The 19594-nt window shown below is 49.4% G+C and overlaps 1 protein-coding gene across 1 annotated transcript in view; it reads left to right on the plus strand.

The window, feature by feature from the left end:
• The window catches only part of VWC2L (von Willebrand factor C domain containing 2 like), a 59229-nt gene extending 40001 nt beyond the window's left edge, over window positions 1–19228 (plus strand). The window contains exon 3 of the mRNA XM_056861516.1: window positions 19080–19228. Coding sequence (XP_056717494.1) covers window positions 19080–19228 — 149 coding nt within the window. The remainder of the gene's footprint in view (window positions 1–19079) is intronic.
• The last annotated feature ends 366 nt before the right edge of the window (window positions 19229–19594 follow it).

Genomic DNA, 19594 nt, shown 5'->3' on the forward strand with positions numbered 1-19594 from the left:
AGTTCTGCTTAACAGTCAAAATAATGAGGGATGTTGAGCCCACCACCCACGGAGATGGGGCCCACAGCAAGTCCAGAAGGCTCCACTCCGTGTTTCTCGAGCATTTCTACTCAGGGTTTAGTTTGGTAAATTGCCAGAGCTGTTATGTTTGGCTTCGGTCGCACATATTGTTGACGGTGGGAGCGTTGGGTGTTGTGGCTTTTTTTCAAGATTAGGAAATGCTCAGAGGTATAATCAGGTCCTTCCACAGTGTTTAATTAGCCATAATAAAAGGCATCTACACAAAGCACAGGATTTTCAAAGCCTATTCTTGTGTTACACGGATAATGAATTAAGTAATTAATTGGCACTGGAAAACACAATAGAAAAACATCAATCTTTCAAGTGAAGCATTAAAAAAAACCAGGGTTTTTTTGTAAAATGATTTCACCAAGATTTAAATCCTAGGACAGCTCTGGTATGCTCCAATATCAGTCGGGGAAGGGGGTAGATTTTAAAAGAAAATAAGCAATAAGCTAAATGCTTTTGCCTTTTTTAAAAATAAGCCATCATCCTGGAACATAGTTTGACTTAGTAGAACAGTGGAGGGGCACCTGGGTACATTCCTGTCATCTTATTATTCATTCATTCATTTATGTTATTAAATTTCTACCCCGCCCTCCCCCGCAGAAGCCTTATATTTTACGGCATTTATTTATACCTCAGCGTTCCCCCCCCCCAATGGGGACCTGAAGCAGCTGACATCATAGTCCTGTCCTCGATTTTAACCTCACAACAATCCTGTGAGGTAGGCTAGGCTGAGGTGTATGAGTGGCCCGAGGTCACCTGGCCAGCTTCCCTGGGCAGGGGCTTGTTTGCGCTTCAGCTTGGAAGGGGGGGTGCAGCGGCTGGCATGGGGAGGGGGGAGGATTTCCAGCTCCAGGATGGGAAATTCCTGAAGGTTTATGGGGCAGAGCCTGAAGAGGGTAGGGTTTGGAGAGGGGAGGGACTTCAATGCCATAGAGCCCAATTGCCAAAGCGGCCATTTTCTCCAGGTGAACTGATCTCTATAGGTTGGAGATCAGTTGTAATAGCAGGAGATCTCCAGCTAGTACCTGGAGGTTGGCAACCCTACTTATGGTTGAAGCAGCAATGGTTTCCATCATAGCTGGCCTCCCTTTAGGGTTGCCAGCTCCAGGCTGGGAAATACCTGGAGGTTTCTGGGGCGGAGCCTGAAGAGGGCAGGGTTTGGGGACCGGAGGGGAGGGACTTCAATGCCATAGAGTCCAATGGCCAAAGAGCGAGGTAACAAATGGAAATAATAAATAAATAAATAAATAAATAATTGAAGCTAAAGTTCACTTCATTTTTGTCTTTGTTAGTCCTGGAGGTGCCTCCTTATTGCTTCTACTTACAAATGCAGATTTCCCCAGAGTTTAACTGTTAGTCTAAGAGACTCTTCTTCATACTTTTAAGAAGTGTCTTGCACCAGCATGTAATTTACTGTGAACTTTTGCACAGTGTTTCCAATAATACGAAAGCTGTGATCATAAAAATGCTGGCCTAGAAGCAGGCCCTGTTAAAAGCGGTGGTATTTTTGAGTCCTTTAAACCTGCCTACGCATTCAGCCAGACCATGCTGACTTCTGGCTAGGAAGCGCCCCGGCCCTGCTGCCTTTGGCTAGAGCAACAACCCCCCCCCCATCATTTCCATCAAATGGGACTTGGTGGGTTCTTGTTGTCTCGCCCCACTGGATCACACCGGAGCACATGGAGGGAAGAATAGCCAGAAGTGGTGCGGCGTTCAGAAGGCTAACTGACGGATTGTGCCTCAAGCTTTTGTAGGCGAGACGAGAGCCCCCCGCTCAGTCAGGAACCAAAGGCAGAGACTCTCTTTCATCCGATGCCCAGAAATTATTGGATGCTGCAACTCCAGACAGACCGATTCATAGACAATGTGGTTCAGATGCCCAGAATGGCCCCGGGCTCCCTTTTGATGATGGAAGGAAACTGTCAGGATCCCCTCTGGCCAGTCCAATGGCTCCGGCTTGAAGGGAGGAGCCAGAGGAGCCTCCAAGGCTGGTGCCTGAGCAGGGTCAGGGGGGTCAGGGAGGGCCTGGCAGGCACCACCAAGGGAGCCTGTGGACAATGGACCAATGCTTAGGGCTGTTCAGCTTGGAAAGAAGGCAGTTAAGGGGAGACATGATAGAGGTCTATAAAATTATGCATGGTTTGGAGAGAGTGGACAGGGAGAAGCTTTTCTCCCTCTCTCATAATCCTAGAATGCGGGGTCATCTGCTGAAGCCGGAGGGTGAGAGATTCAAAACAGACAAAAGGAAGTGCAGAGGAGGCGAAGCGCCAGGCTGGCTGGGTGCAGCCCCTCCTCCCCCCGCCCCCGGGGTTTGTGGGATGTTGCTCTGACAATGGGACTTCCTTGCAGGATCCTGGTCTGGAGTCCCGGCCCCTGCCAGCGATGCATCCGGGACCAGCACCTTCCCAGCCTGCTTCGGCTGAGGCCTTGCTGGATCAGCCAGTCCACTCGGCACAGGCCTTGTGTCTCCATCTCCAAGCCTTACTAAACCCACGGCCAAGGGGCCAGCAGCATCCCCCCAAAAGCAACCTGACCGCAGGGAGATGGACAGAAAGGCTTAGCTGTTCTCCTTTTCCTTGGACTGCTTTGGACGTGCCCTGTAAATGCAGGAAAAAAACAGGCCTGGAAACATCTTGGGAATGAGCTGTGCTTCAAGTTACGGTACTTTGTTTCAATGGTAAAGTTAAGCAGTTACTTAAATATCTGCCACTGAATCCAGTGGAACTTAATTGACCGTGCTGAACTTTTGAGAAGTGCCTGTTTTTGCAGACTTGTTAGCCTTTGCGACAGAAGTTATGAATGGCGTGGAGCATGGACTTTTCTCCTTCTCTAGACCTTGAGGTCAAGCAATGGAATTGATTGACAGAGGGTTCAGAGACGACAGCAGAGCGCACCAGGGCTCTCACACAATAAGTAGTTAAATGGCAGAGGACGGCCACAGAACAACCAGTAGTTTGGATGGCTTTTTCAAAGGATTAGATAATGTCTTGAAGGAGAAGTCGAGCAGCCATGATAGCCTAAATGGAACCTCCAGGTCTTGTGGCAGTCTACCTCGGAATATCAGTTGCTGGAGATGAACGACAGGGAAGGGAAGCTGCCTGCATGCCCCAGTTGTGTGGTTCCCAGAGGGAGCTGGTCGGCTCCTGTTGGAAACCAGATGCTGGACAAAAAGAGTTCTTCTGTTCCTAGCCTGGTAGCCTTCATACCATTCCTGCTCGTTTCTCGGAGTGATTTGGTTAGAAACAGGATGCTTGGCCTGATCCAGTAGGGTTCTTCTTATTTTAGTTATTGCAAGATTGTATAGGAATAAGGATATCAGTCAATCAAAGTTAGGTTTAAAATAATAAAATGAAATAATAAAAGTTGATGATTCTGGGAAGGATGATTTGAAGAGGAGGAGGAAAGATCTTCTATGGGGAAGGGTTTTCAATTAGCCGTTTACGAATCCCAGTAGACCGGAAGCAAAATTTGGCTACTTGAATGGTTATCTCCCGAGAGGAGTCTGCTAAGAGAAGGGAAACTTTACCTTGAATTAGGATATAAAATTATTACATATAGTATGTTATATCCACTTTGTAATACAGCCTTTCCCAGACCAAGATGTCGGCACAGAGTGGAAGGCAGGGACCGGCCACGGGGCCCGGATGGCCAGCATGTGGGCGCCAGGGCAGCTTTCCTCGAGCCGTTTAATTAAAGGCAACCGCTTGCACACAAAAGAGTGGGCATAGGTTCGTTTCCCTTTATTAGCAACTCGACTCTCTGCACAGCACTCCAGTAAAGCCAGAGATGAATATGCCACAGATGTAATTAATTAAACGGCAAGGGCTCGGTGACACGCAGGCTTCTGAATCCATCCCTCCACCTGTCACGGGAGGGGAGCGCATGGCAGAGATGTGTCGGTGAGGGGTCAGTAAAGTGAAATGTAAATAGCGAGACGCTGGATGACTTGCTGGAGGCCCTGCGTGGACCGGGGGTGGGGGTGCAGTCCAGGGCTCAGGGGCGATTTTCTGTTTTTGACTCATTCAGACACCTTGTTTTAGCAAACCCCTCATGTAGGGGTGGGGGAGCAGGGGAGCCAGCAAGGCGTGATGGTTAAAGTGTCGAACTAAGAGCTCGGAAACCCAGGTTCGAATCCACTCTGCCCACGGGAGCTTGCTGGGTGACCTTGGGCCAGTCACACACCCTCAGCCTCGAGTCTGGCAAGTAGCTGGACAGGAGACCTCCAAGGAATACTGGGGGCATGATGCGGAGGCAGGCAATGGCAAGCCACCTCCCAATGCCTCTTGCCTTGTAAACCCCACCCAGGGGCCGCCATAAGTCAGCTGTGACTTGACAGCAAAAAAATAAATAAGCATGGTGCCCATGGATGTCACGGTGCCCACAAACACCTTTGCTGCTGTTTGTGGGGCGCTTTGCTGTCAACGTGCCCATCAAGCATTTTTAGAAAGTGGGTGGGACCACGTGGGGTTCTTGGCCAGCATGGCTGCTGATTGACCACTGGAGATCTGACGGAGCAGATTAAAACAACAACGTTGTTTCAGTGGCAGCAGCCCCCACAGTGTAAATTTTATTCTCTCACACTCCTCTTTCCCAGTGCATTTTTACACGACCCCATTTCTCCGCTGCACTTGGGCTTCCTCTGTGTGCTCGGCTCCACCTCCTGCAGCAGCCATATTGTGGTTGGCTCCACCTGTTGGTTTAATTTCAAGCAGTGGTTGGATGAACGCTTGTCAGGGATGCTCTAGGCTGATCTTGCATTGAGCAGGGGGTTAGGCTAGATGGCCTGAGTGGCCCCTTCCAACTTTATGATCCTATTATTTTACCTCCTGCGGCAGCCATTTTGTGGCCGTGCCCACCACCCTGTGTCAGAAATCCAAAGGTGCCCGCAGGATCGAAAAGGTTGGGGACCCCTACCCGAAGCAGAATGTTGTCAGAGCGTAGCAGTTTTCAAAATTAAGCTGGGCCGCAGTTCTCGGTAAGGTCCATCACCCCCACGCCCAGGGTGACAGAACTGACTCTCCTGGTGAGAAAGGTGGAGGGAGTTTGCCTGGGACTGAGGTTCCTGACCTTTTCACTACAGACTTCACCACGCTGCTGGGGATACTGGCAGTGTGGGTCTTCTCCACTTTGTCCCTGAGGTTCTCCAGTCCGGTCCCCCCCCCCCGGGCTCAGACCCTGAAGCTGAGGTCAGCGGGTGTCTCCCGGTTCTCCCTCGACCCTCCTCTCCCCCATCTCTAGGCTGCTGCATCAACCTGCCGAACACAGGATAGCTGGTCCCGCCCCGGCCCAGTCCCTCCTTTTCTATATCTCTGCTTGAGCCCCAGCTGACCTCTTGACTGAGCCCCCCCCCACACACACACACACACTTCTAGCCCCTCTTCTCACAACCTCCCCCCATTCTTTCCCACAGAGGAGCCATGGCCTCTCGTTGGCTGGAAACTCTAGGGATTTACAAACACCCAGGGGGATCAGGGATTGGCTGTGACACCTGGAAGGTGGAACTGGAACCTATCCGTCACAGGCTCACAAAAGGGGGGGGATGTGTGGGTCGATAGAACATGTCTTGATCCACTGTTCATTCGACCAAGAAGTCCCCAGAAGGGTCCTTCCCTCTTTGCTTAACACTTTCCCTGACCAACCAGATGAGTTTCTGGCTAAGAAGCTCCTAACTGGTGAAAAATCACAGTTTACACTCTTGATTGCTAAATTCTGCGCTGCAACTATTAAAATACATCTTACCCTGACAGGATAAGAGTAGCAGAAATACTTTATTACTCAAAATATTAAGGGGGTCACACCAAGTTATACGATGCTCATATAAATTTTATTCATACATGTAATATGTAATTTTTAGGCTTAGATTAATTGTAGTAGCTGTTATTGTGGTTTTCTTATTATCTGTTGTGGCTGCTGTTGTTGTTGGTCACTGCTGGTCAGTGACCGTCTTAATAAATTATTATCAGTGTGGGTCGATAAAAAGGTTAAAATAGCTCTCCGTCACTAGGTACCGTCTTTGGTTAATGCCTTTGTTAACTCTGTTTGAAGGAGGTTTGGACAGTGAAGCCACTCAGTAGCTACACGGGAAAGGCTTTCTGTTAACCAAATACAGCTGGGACCGTGGAGCGCCACCCATCCCCTGGCCGTCTCATGGATTTGTCAGTAAAAACTGTCCACTTGAGGTAAGCCAAGATGAAGGGATGCTGGAACCACAGCACTCAAAAGGCCAATGCAGCCCTCTGTGACATAGAGATGTACCTGCTAATTTCTGGGGTTTGCACGGGTATATCTCACATTGTCTCACAGGCTCAGTATGGCCAACAGGAAATTAAATAAGGATACAAAATAAGCCAGGTCACCCATTTCCCCACCAAGTCACTAGCTTTGACAATGATTGGCTGGTGCATTTTCCATGGACAATCGTTTTCTGAATGGGTCCACATGGTGACTCTCTCCATAGCTGCCATGATACATCCCAGGTGCTGCTGAACCTCTGCCAACACATAACACCTTTGAGTTCCATTTTAGGTCAAATCCAGGGGAAAGAACCTGTGAAATTTCTGGTTACTTTCTGTCTGTTTCACCTTGCCAAGGGGGACCCCGTGCTAGTTAACTGTAGCACCATAGCATACTGGCAGTGCAATCCTATGCTGGAGTAATTCGGCCTGGGATTGTGCTGTTACAGTAAAAAATCCTTTGCCAAGGCCTTAAGAAGCCGGTCAGAGGAGACCATTCCAGGCCAGGCTGCCCCACAGTGTAACAGGCAGGTTCGGGGAAGTTCTGGAATTGGGTGGGTCGATCACACAGGCCGGAGACGGCCGGCGTGTTGACTCGGGAGATTCGCGACATGCCTGGGAGATTCACCAAACAAAACGGCCATGCATTTTTTACCATTGTTCTCCATTTTGTCTTCTCAACACCCCTGTGAGGTAGGTCAGGCTGAGAGTGTGTGACACCCAGGAAGCTTCCATGGCAGAGCAGGGATTTGTACTTGGATCTCCCAGATCTTAGTCCGACACCCGAACCGCTACACCACAGCTTGTGGCAAAGGATTCCAGAAGTTTAGTACATGTTGTGTGAAGATGTTCTTACCATTGGGTTGGATCCAGACTAAATTTTCCATCTACAAAATGGGACTTAGCTGCCTCTCCCTTCTCGCTGCAGCCAACTGATCTCCACAGAACTCGGCTCCTGAGGGACGGGGGGGTGGGCTTGACAAATTAGGAGGGATTGGTAGAGATTGCCCCCTCCTTTCTGTTAGTGGGAAATTTACTGTGGCTCCAACGCACTCTCTGTCTGTGGTGGTGTGCTTTCTTTGTGCTGTAAGTAGTTTGCCTCGTAACGCACCTTCCTGTTAGCCATCGGTCTACTCTAAAAAGCGCCAAATACATTGCCCTCTCCTCATAAGGAAGGTGCCCTTTTCCTGGGTTCTTTTGTTCTCTGTGGGGTCCTGGGATAACCACTCGAGTGGCGTTCAGAAGGTCTGCCCGCCCTCAGCCCTCCCTCAGAACGTTTCAGTGCATCCAGTTGTATGAGACTGGGAAGGGCAGCCATGAAGGAGCTAGAAAAGATTTTGAAGTGTCAGGATGTGTCACTGGCCACCAAGACTACATTAATTCATGCCATCGTATTCCCTATGACTATGTATGGGTGTGAAAGCTGGACAGTGAAGAAACCTGATAGGAAGAAAATAGATTCCTTTGAAATGTGGTGTTGGAGGAGAGGGTTACGGATTCCGTGGACGGCCAAAAAAACAAATGAGTGGGTTCTAGATCAAATCAAGCCTGAACTGACCCTAGAAGCTAACATGACTAAACTGAGGCTGTCGTATTTTGGTCACGCCATGAGACGACAAGAGTCACTGGAAAAGACAGTCATGCTAGAAAAAGTTCAGGGCAGCAGGAAAAGAGGAAGACCCAACAAGAGATGGATGGACTCAATAAAGGAAGCCACAGCCTTCAATTTGCAGGATCTGAGCAGGGCTGTCAAAGATAGGACATTTTGGAGGACATTGATTCATAGGGTCGCCATGAGTCGGAAGCGACTTGACGGCACTTAACACACACACAGTTGTGTTTCAAAGCAAACTTTTATAATGGGATCATCACCAAGGAAGCCACCGAATGCTCGGCCCAGGCTGTCTGTATCTCAGACATTCCTCTTGGGGATGGTCACTGTCGGTCAAGGTTTGAAACCAACTAGTAGATGGGGGAGGAGGTGAAGAATGGTGAAGTCAGTCCTGCAGTTCCAAATTTGGCATCATTACAGCTTCTGTACTCTTTACTACTGGGATAAAATAAATGTGTGAAATACTGTGCAGCAGCTGTGGGTGAAAAAAGGGTTTCATACTGACTCCACTGCCAGCCAGAAGAAGTATAGATTACCCATTTAAAGGTGAGATGTGCCATCTTTAAAAAGACAGACTAAAGCAGACCATTAAAATGTAATAAATTAATTAGATCCTGAGCTTAAACTTGAGAAGAATGGAAAATTCCACTGCTCAAGGCTGGATTTTGCACTGGTTGCGTTGCAAGGACTTTCCCAGAGCGTAGGTGCTTGCCCACGGTAGTGGGTTGCGACCCCCAAGACCTTTTCCATATCCCTATAGGCACTCCCTCCCCTTCCCCCCTCCCACACGCTTAGACTCAGCCCCAGCCATCACCTGCAACTGCTGTGTGGCAGTTCCCTTGTGGCCCGAGATGCCAGAAGCACCTTTCTCATGGCACGCGCACAGCCTGCCGTCAGCAAAGCAACCCACAGGCAGAAGCCGGCTTCCACATGAAGACTGCCCTTGTGGCATTGTTTCCTTCTGGTGAGTTTAGATTGGGAAGGTGGCTGAAAGACTGGAAAATATGGAGTGGCAAAAATCAATGAATTTTTCGCTTCTGTGTTCATTATGGAAAGTTTGGGGCTGGCCACCCACCCTCCCTCTCGCAGAGCCTTCGTCTGGGCTTGTTCCTTTATAGGGTTGGCTCAGCTCTCTGTGGTGTTTTGCCAGGAGAAATCGGGACACACACACCTCCCCCCGTTCCTCGGGCAGGGCAAACTGCCCTTTCCAGGCAGGCGGCTGATGGGTAACAGGCTGGGTGGTGCGTGGGGGATGCGGGCTGGGACGGCTGCTGATGTTTCAGCTTTGGCTGGCTTATTAAGTCGCTTTGAGCCACCATTTGCAGTAAGAAAGGCAGGATGCAATATTTTAATTAACTAATAAGTAAGAGTCACAGTCCCTTTTGTGATCACAGTAGAACAAAATGCCAGGCTTTTTTCCCCTTCCAGAGCTGACATTGTGGAGATCCCCCTGTCTCTCCTCCTGCGGGAGGAAAAGCAAATGTGTGTGTGTGTGGGGGGGGGGAGTTTGCATGAGCAAATGACCAGCAGGAAGAGAGAGGGAGAGAGCCCCCTCCCTTCATTGGTCCTCAGCTTGGGCCTTGAGGCTTGGCTGTTCTGCCATGGAGAAAACCGTTGCGAGAAAGGATCACAGGGCTAGCGGTAATTGCAGGGAGCCCGACAGTCTCAGGCTGCCTGCCATGGAATAATTGGCTGAGGACGAGCGCTGGGACTTGGAGCAGCATCTCTCTCGCTGATCTTTCAGAAAATGGTGGGATGGACGCAGCAGGGTTTCCCCGAGAGGCCGGCTTCTGCAGCTCCGGCCTTCCCCCTCCTCTGACGTAAGCCAAAAGAGCACTTTGACACGGCTGCACCCAAACATTTCTGTTTCCATATCTAGCGTTGCCGGCATCTCTGCCTCTCCCTCCAACCGTGCCACGGAGCCATCAATAACAAAGAGTAATGCGTTCTGTTCCAGCCAGATGCCTCCCCTCCTCGATTGGTTTGGGACTGTTGCTCTTGATCAAGAATGATAACGCGTCCGTGTTTAATATTCCACCCTTGATGCAAAACAGCCGAAGCACAATCCATCTGTGTCAGAGGGAGCCACGCGGCCGTTTAGGAAATGCAAACTTATTATGACTCAACTTATTAGTCCCAAATGGAATTGACTTTGGAGGCTGTCTGAGAAAATCACTGTGATGGGGCTTGAAACAGCTCTGCATTTGTGAGGCTCCATCAAACCACGTGTGCTGGATGGAAGGTTCCACCTCATCAGAGAGAAGCGTGTTCTTAAAACTGTGCGCCTTTACAGAATCCTTTTTGCATCTCAGTTTGCCTGCTAAGGAATTTAGGTGTGATGGTTCAGGGGAATGTTCTCAGGTGTTCATGTGTTTCACTTTGGGGAGGGGCTGTGGCTCAGTCCAGAGCATCTGCTTGGCATGCAGAAGGTCCCAGGTTCAATCCCCGACATCTCCAGTTAAAGGGACTAGGGAAGTAGGTGATGTGAAAGACCTCTGCCTGAGACCCTGGAGAGCTGCTGCTGGTCAGAGTAGACAGTACTGACTTTGATGGACCAAGAGGGGTCTGATTCAGTATAAGGCAGCTTCATGTGTTCGTGTGTTCACCTGGATGTACAAAGAGTGACCCAGCAAGCATCAAGCATGTCTTGAGGAAGGGCTGTGACCCAGAGGTAGGGTCTCTGCTTTGCATGCAGAAGGTCCCAAGTTCAAATCCTGGCATCTCCAGTTAAAAGGATCAGGCACTGGGTGGTGTGAAAGGCCTCTGCCTGAGACCGTGGAGTGCTGCTGCCAGGCTGAGGATACAGTACTGACTCAGATGGGCCGTGGGTCTGATTCAGTCTGGGCCGGCTTCATATCTTTCAGGAAAACTTGTCTTCTTCTCATAGAAGAATGCTCTGTGGAGAACCCCAAAATTCTCTGGGGCAGAGTTTAAAAACAACTGAAATAATAACCTAAAATATATATCCCTCTGTAGAAGTTTGTACTTATTTCTTCATTTGCTTGAGGCAGTGATCCTATTCAAGCCAGCTAGACTGTCCAGGTTGATTCTGGCAGGATTTGATACAGGCAATCCGTCCTGTCCCCTCATCTGCCCAGCACATCTGCACATGTGATGGATTCATCTGCTCCTTTTACCCATTTCCACCTGTGGGAACTGCTGCGCATGTCATTGACAGTGGCAGCAGCTGAGCATTGCGACGGATGGGGCTTTGGATGCCCCTGGCCACACTGACCAAACTTGCTGAACCGAGAAATACATGGAGCCCAGGAAAGGAGTATTTTGAACCCAGTGACCCCTGTATTTTCGCTTTTTGGGGGTGCAGAACAGTACGTAGATGGTGCCTCGCCCACTCCGCACCCCTATTGAGTCTTGCACTGTCCACATTTACTATAATGTAGTGAAATCTCCGTTTGGTGATGGGCTACTCCTGAACATGCTTGCAAGGGAAGTGAGGAATGTGGGACAGACCCTCCAAGAGCTCCGCTGCACCCCCTCCCTCCCTCATTTCCTCATTTGGATTCTCCGTAGACTCAAGTCAAAGCCTACTCAGGGCCATGGGAATTTTATTATTTTCCCAGGAAGGCTCTTCTCTGGCGGAGGGGAGCTTGCAGCCCAGGTTCAGGTGGCATGAGAGTCAAATGTGCTTGATTTTTTCCACGTTGTCTCCCCGCTCCACTTGATCAGGTTAAATTCCACTGCAAAGGCTGGTAACTCTGGAACCGAGGAGTTGTTGTTAACTCTCATCCCTTGCCAATGGGAACCTTTCATCCTGTGTGGTGTAGTGGTTAAGAGTGGTGGTTTGGAGCGGTGGACTCTGATCTGGAGTACCGGGTTTGATTCCCCACTCCTCCACATGAAGCCAGCTGGGTGACCTTGGGCTAGTCACAGCTCTTTGTCCCACCTACCTCACAGGGTGTCTGTTGTGGGGAGGGAAGGAGATTGTAAGCTGGTTTGAGACTCCTTAAGTGGTATAGAAAGTCAGCATATAAAAACCAACTCTTCTTCTTCTCACTTGGTCCCCTATACCTGCCATGTTGCACATCCTAGCTAGTGGGAGCAGGCAAGAAGGCAAGAGAGGCTAATATCCTGAGGCCAACTGGAAGAGGAGGAGGAGGAAGATGAAGTAAAAAAGAGGCAACTGGAGGGGCTAGCTTGGGGGAATGTGGGGCAGAGCGCTGGAGGGATGCCGAATTACCCACCCAGAATGGCAGCCCCTTCTTTGCTTCCATGCCTCACAAGGGTAGAAAATGTGCCGCCTTCCTTGAGTCCCAGTGAGGAAGTCCACCTATAAATGACATTAAAAAAATTAAAGCAAAATACATTCCCGTAAACAGCCACTAGTATTACGGTGTTTATTATTTTTAAGCACCTCGGCACTGCACAGGACAAAAATTAATTGACACGCTCTCAGACTTAACAATGTTCTTGTTCCCATGTTTGCCAGTGATGCTCAGTGATGCTGTTAAAAAAAAAACCCTGTAAATGTCCATAGAAAAATGTTGACAATAAAAAAAATTAACCAGCAAACTTGACATTTAGAAACAAACAAAATTAGTTTGCTGTGGAGAAAAGATGTCACTCCTGAGCCCTGTTTCTAACCTGGGTGTCTCTGCTAGTGAAGTTTGTCATTCTCCGTGTAGTAGATGGTTCTTTCGTTTCACTTTTTTCAAAATTAACACAGACTCCAAGCCGTGGTTCTAGAGGGTAAGCTAAGAGGATTTATAACAATTTAATCCATGTTGTCAGAGATATGGAAATCCTTCCTTGCTCATGGGATGCCGGCCAGAACAGTTCAGCTGTGCTTGACTTCCCATTTCCATATCCCTGCTACTTGGTAGACAATCCACGGTCACTTTCCGTGGTCCCAGGTGGCCTCGCTGCGTTCCTAACAGGCTGCCGTTGGCAGACGGGAGACGGAACCGCGATCAAACGTGGGCTGCCGTGCCAAACTCAACAGACACGCTGAAGCTTTGCTGCTTCCCCCGGAATGCACTGAAAATATTTGCCTACAACTGCCAGAGCTTGCGAGTGGCAGCGTGTCAAGGATTAGCATGTGGGATGGCAGATGGGACGGCAAAGACTTTGCCTACGGCTGTGTGGATTCACACCTACAATATCCCCCCTCCTTTCCTTTGCAGGGATTTTTAATTGGAAGCTTGGAAAACGAAGTTCAATAGATGCTAAGCCGCTCCCGTACGTGGGCTTAGGTGCCCGACTCATGTTGGTCCCAGAGAAGACACAATGGCGAATTCCAGGTTTTGGACTGAATTACCTCGTCTTGTTTCCAGAGTGGCACCAGCACATTTCTGATTGGCTTTGGTTTTTTTTTTATTCTTGCCCTTTGTTCAGTCTGTTGCTCATGCAGGGCTCCCAGAGTCCTAGTTAGGGCTGCCAACCTCCAGGTAGTAGCTGGAGATCTCCTGCTATTACAACTGATCTCCAGTCGATAGAGACCAGTTCGGCTGGAGAAAATGGCCGCTTTGGCAATTGGACTCTATGGCATTGAAATCCCTCCCCTCCCCAAACCCCACCCTCCTCAGGCTCCAGCCCCCAAAACCGCCCGCCAGTGGCAAAGGGGGACCTGGCAGCCCTAGTCCTAGTGGGAGTAGCAGATGCCCCCCCAGGTCCCTCGGTAAGAACTTCTGGTTTTGCCATAGAGTTTCCATGGATTCTGATAGCTATGCTTTGTCACTTCCGGGTAGCACTAGGAATCGCCAGGAACTCTATGGGAAGAATTTCCTGAAAGTAGACTAGGCCGTCTTTTTATTTTTAGTTTTTCTCCCAGGATGCTGCGCCCACTACAACCCTCCAGCTGGTTGCTAGGCACCGCCTGGCAAACCTATGCTCATGTCAGTTTACAGCTGGGGATCTCCTGATTCTTTAGAGGCGATGGGCACTTGTGAGCATATACTAGCTTTGTCTGACTGTAGATCACAGGACAAGAAAGAATCTGGCCATAACCACATAACCGCGGCATCAAGGTTCTTTTTGCCCTGAGAAACTGAACTGTTGCCCCTACAGGAAGGTGCACAGAAAGGAAGTCTGAGGCAAGGGGCCGTGGCTCAGTGGTAGAGCATCTGCTTGGCATGCAGAAGGTCCCAGGTTCAATCCCTGGCATCTCCAGTTAAAGGGACTAGGCAAGTAGGTGACATGAAAGACCTCCGCCTGAGACCCTGGAGAGCCACTGCCAGTCTGAGTAGACAATACTGACATTGATGGACCGAGGGTCTGGTTCAGTATAAGGCAGCTTCATGTGTTCAAGCTCTGAGGGCATAAGCACTCGTGTGCAATAACACCTGGTAAGAAAAAAAGGCAGAAATAGACTCAAACTTAAAACTTTAGTGAAATGCAATAGGCTAATTTTGAAATTAATCTTAGAAATTTTCCAGTTTAGGGCAAGCGGAGCAGAACATGTCAGCAGGAAGTCATGAAACACCCAAATATTCAAAAGGAAGAAGATCGGAGCTGTGTGACCCTGTCCTCTAGACGCATGGTACCAGGTGGCCAGTAAGCAATGAATGTGGCCACGACAGCCCTGCTGGGTTGGACCCAGAGTCCATCTAGCCAAGGATACTGCTTCTAAGAGTGACCAGTCAGATGCTTAAAAGGAAGCTCTCTTCACAGGGCATGAGGAGAAGAGGTTTGTTCCTTGCCTTCCAGGAACTAGAATTCAGAGATGAAGAGTTGGCCTGGCTAATCACCGCAGATGGACCTCTCCTCCACAAATTTGTCCAACCCCATTTAAATGCCATTGGCCATCAGCACATCCTGTGATTGTGAATCCCGCAAGGCAAATGACATGCTGTGTGAAGAAGTGTTGCTTTTTGTCTGTCCTGCCCTGGGTGTATATTCAGGAGAAGAGAAGGAGGTGCTAGCGTCATGGCTCTGTCGTGGGCAGAGAGACTTGGCCCTGCCCGGATCATGAGATGGGTTTAAAATGGGGCTAAGGGTCCCAGGAGAGGTTCAGATGGGCACTGGGGATTGTGGACAACAGGCAGAGTGGCAAATTGAGGGGGTGGGACCGAATGGTCCTGTTACTGACTCTTTGCATTCATCTGAGTCTAGTTTCCACCTTGTATGATTGTATGCAGTAACTCAAATTAATGTGTACGGTAAATGGTATTTTCCACCTAGTATTGCAGAAACAATTTTTCTTTCATGATTATCAAATGGAGGCAGGCCACAAGATCCACTGCCTTTTTTTTTTAATTGTTACATTAGCAAGAACTGTCTGGAACAAAGGGGTGCTTTGCTAAATAAATAAAGAGCCCCTTAATATGTCAAGCTAAGAATAACTTGGTCTATTTTGCCTGGATCGTTTGGGAGCTGAGCGGGCACGAGAAGGGTGCCGGGGAAATTGCTGTGGCAGATCTCTCCTGCCAAGAGCAGTGGCACAGAGAGATAGAAAGGTGGGGGCAGAAAGGAAGCTATAGATCAGACAGCCTGCTGTATTCTGACCTGCTTGGACCAAGTCGATCCCTCTCCATCAGGGCACCAGGGATTCACTTTGTTTGCTTTGTATTTGCTGTAGAGAGCCAGATAGATCATTTCATGTGTGGAGCGTGTTTATATTTAATTTTGCTTCTACCAAAATCCCATCACAGCTTTCATGGAACAAAATTTGGGATTCCGTGAATATCCTTGCTTTCCCCATGAGACGATTGTATATCTTCTGTTGCAAATAAGAATTCAGAAGCGGCATAGGATTTCAAACCTTTTTGGCAAGAACCATGAAAATTTAGGCAGTTTCACATACAGCATGCAACAGCCATTCAGATGGGCATCACACTGCTTCTGAAAGGTACCTCTAAATAGGAACTGTGCATAAGGATTGTGGGTAAGGATTGGGAAGGGCTGTAGCTCAGTGGTAGGGCCTCTGCTTGGCATGCAGAAGGTCCCAGGTTCAATCCCCAGCATCTCCAGTTTAAGAGACTAGGCAAGTAGGTGATGTGAAAGACCTCTGCCTCAGACCCTATTCTGCATCATTTGTTTGGTTCTAACAAATGCTATTAGATGGATTGATTATTTTCATTTGTAGTTCAGCATTCTCATTGGAACCCAGGATCAGAGGAGCATGCCTATTATATGAGGTGCTGTGGAACACAGGCAGGATGGTGCTGCTGCAGTTGTCTTGCTTGTGGGCTTCCTGGAGGCCCCTGGTTGGCCACTGTGTGAACAGACTGCTGGACTTGATGGGCCTTGGCCTGATCCACCAGGGCTTTCCGTATGATCTTAACCCAAAATGGATTACAAGGATGATAAAAACTGTCAGTCAGTCAGTAAGCGATTACAAAATAGAATAACATCAGGCAATCAATGAGTGGATAACAAGGTATGATAATCTTTGAATCTAACAGCAAAGACTCCTAGTTGGGATGCAGTTGTTGAACAGGGGAAAGAAGGAGGGGGAAACATCGCACGTAGACCCCTCAGTTTAAGGCAACAAGACAATAAGTGCAGGGGAGACTTTATCCTTAATAAAAATTGCCTCTTGAGCTGAACTGTCACCCCACAACCTTGCTTCTTCTAGAAGAATCCGCTCCCCGGCCGGAACCACCGCCGCCCACAGATCTGGCAGAGAATCTCCTGCTGAAAGGAGCTCCCTTTGCTGCATTGCTCCACTGAATTGTTTTTGAACATTTCTGCTTTCTTTCCCCGTGCCAATCTCCCACTAGATTGCCTCAAAGGATTCCTGGCAGGGCTTGTTCGTTGGCATTGAAAGGAAACAAGACCAGCCGTGAAGCTATCTGTAGTTAGTCTGTTTGCTTTTGTAGAATAGTGCTTAGGTTTTAATTCAATAAACGGCTCTTGTGGGTGCGAAGTACCCTGTTGTGTTTCCATCACACATAGCAGCCTTTTAAATAACATGATTATTTGCATGTGCCTTGATTATCGGCTGAGCTACCAATAGCAACGTGGTGGCTTATTCAAGACTTTGTGGAGCAAAAAGAGAAGCTGGCGATCAATAACGGAATGGCTTTCTTTTGGCAGCACACAATTGAATACTTCGCTGTTGTCCTTCTCAGGAGTCTAAACTCTTTTCATCCCTGGCGCCCACCATGAAGTGCAAATGGCAAGTGAAGACCCGCGGTTCGATTTCTTTGTCGCTGTCTCTAACTCTGCTTTTCTGATTTACTCTTTCTGTCTTGCTCACTCCCCCCCCCCAGTGACCAATCTCCAGTGCTTTTTACTTCTGCTGCGCCAGCACATAGTTTAAATGGCAACGCCACAACTGTAGCCAGCCAGCCCTTTTTTTGGGGGGGGGGGTGTTAAGAGAAATGGACACCTGTCTATCAATCAAGCCGACGGTTTATAAACATCAGCATTTGGCCACGTCATAAATTTAAAACCATGGCCTGTTTCCTCACGTGTCATCTGAGGGTCAAAGAATAGCACAGGGAGGGTTCCATACAAACCACCTCAGGAGGAGGTGGGCTCTCCTACATTGGAGGTTTTTAAGCAGAGGCTAGGTGGTCACCTGTCAGCAATGCTGATTCTATGATCTTAGGCAGATCATGATTGGGAGGGCAGGAAGGTTTGGGTCAGTGCTTGGCTCTTGTGGCCCTTTCTTGCATGCCCAGGGAAATGCCGACCACCACTTTGGGGTCAGGAAGCAATTTTCCTCTAGGCCAGATTGGCCAGGGATCCTGGAGGGTTCAACCCCCGCAACCATCTTCTAGGCATGGAGGTGGTGGCATTGGGGGGGGGGGAGAGGGCTGCAATCCATGCAGGTTGCCCAGGGGTCTCAGTCCATTAACAGATGTTACCCTTTGGAAAGAAAGGAACGTTGTCCCCGAGAGGGAAGGCCACTCAGGTGGGCTGTGGAATTGGAAGTTTGGATCAGTATTCTGCAGCCTGAAACCCCCGCCCTCAGCATTCCCTCCGCAGGGTCTGTTCATCCCTCTGAATTCACAGGCCGGTGGGTCTCTGGCCCAATTAGCCCTTCTTGCTGAGCTCGGAATGAACTCGAGAAAGGAGTTGCTGACTGTGGACACGCAGCAGCCCGCCAGACAGCAGCGTCCAGGCCTGGTGTTAGATTAATGCTGCTGGAAGCCGGCTGTCTGCTTTGAAGGCAGCTCAGCTTCTGTCTCCAGGTGTTTCTGTCTTTATTGCTGGATTTTGCTGACAACAACGGATGGGGGGGGGGGGAGTCTGTCTTCTCCCGGCAGGAAATGCCCTGGCTTTGGAAGGAGCTGGCATGTCGGTTGAGACCTTCATCGTCGTCTTCATCGATGGTTACGGGGTCACCTGCCCCAAAGGCTTATTCATGTGTGGCAGGACCCCAAACCATTCTCTGGACTCTGAACAGGGGCTACCTGCCTTGAACCACAGGGAAAGGCAGGATATACATGTTTGAACAAATAAACAAATAAAATACTCCTTATGGGCAAGTTTGCCAGCCTGGTAGCAAGAACAAGCCGGCCACGGAGGATAATGGAGGGAACGCTGACTGCTCAGGCCTCATCTCAGTGGTCCAGATTCAGCCAAAGTAAATCTCTTGAGGCCGGTGCTTCCCGTGGAAGAGAGTGAAGCACCTGTGTTAACTCTAAAGGGCTCAATTTTGGCTGGACCATGTCTTGTGTAAACAAGCCCCTGTTCCCCAGCCTGCTTCCCCTGGTGAGGGGTCTGGAGACCAAGTCCTATGAGGAAAGGTTGAAGGGGCTGGGAATGTTGAGCCTGGAGGAGACAACTGAGAGGTGATAATGATAATCATCTTCAAGTACTTGAAGGGCTGTCATATAGAGGAGGGTGCTGAGTTGTTTTCTGTTGCCCCGGAAGGTCGGACCAGAACCAACGGGTTGAAATGAAATCCAAAGAATTTCCGTCTAGACATCAGAAGAATTTTCTAACAGTTAGAGCGGTTCCTCAGTGGAACAGGCTTCCTCGGGAGGTGGTAAGCGCTCCTTCCCTGGAGATTTTTAAGCAGAGACTAGATGGCCATCTGTCAGCAATGCCGATTCTATGACCTTAGGCAGATGATGAGAGGGAGGGCCCCCTGGCCATCTTCTGGGTGTGGAGTAGGGGGTCACTGGGGTTGTGTTAGGGGGGAGGTAGTTGTGAATTTCCTGCACTGTGCAGGGGGTTGGACTAGATGATGGTCCCTTCCAACGCTATGATTCTATGATTCCCCATTTAATTTATTTGTGTGTGTCCACTTCCAGGTCCAAACTGCTTTGCAGGAACCACCATCATCCCAGCCGGCATTGAAGTAAAAGTGGACGACTGCAACATCTGCCACTGCCACAACGGGGACTGGTGGAAGCCGGCTCAGTGCTCCAAGCGAGAATGCCAAGGCAAGCCGGCTGCGTAGGGCCAGCGCCCGGTCCGGCTCCTGGTGCCTCCATGGTGCACGTCAGACCTCCTGCCAGCTGTTGCAGGGTCACCAGCAAAACCTTTTAGAGTTAACAGAATTGAACCTGTGACTGGGAGGCATGTTTGTTCTCTCTCACAAAGGGGGATGCCCGCACCGAAGGATCTGACCTGCTTTGGCGAGCAGCGCAGACAGGTGTTGCGGGTGTCGGGGAGGAACACTCAGCGGAATGTCCTTCTCTGGTGCCCCCACCCACAAAGCGAGAGCTCATCACATCCGTTACCATGAATACTTTGTGTGTGTGTTTCTTTTTCTCGGAGCCAGGGTAATTGGGACGGGAGAGCGAAGCACGGGTCGCTGTGACAG

This window comes from Euleptes europaea, chromosome 15, assembly GCF_029931775.1.
Source record: "Euleptes europaea isolate rEulEur1 chromosome 15, rEulEur1.hap1, whole genome shotgun sequence".
NCBI lineage: Eukaryota > Metazoa > Chordata > Lepidosauria > Squamata > Sphaerodactylidae > Euleptes > Euleptes europaea.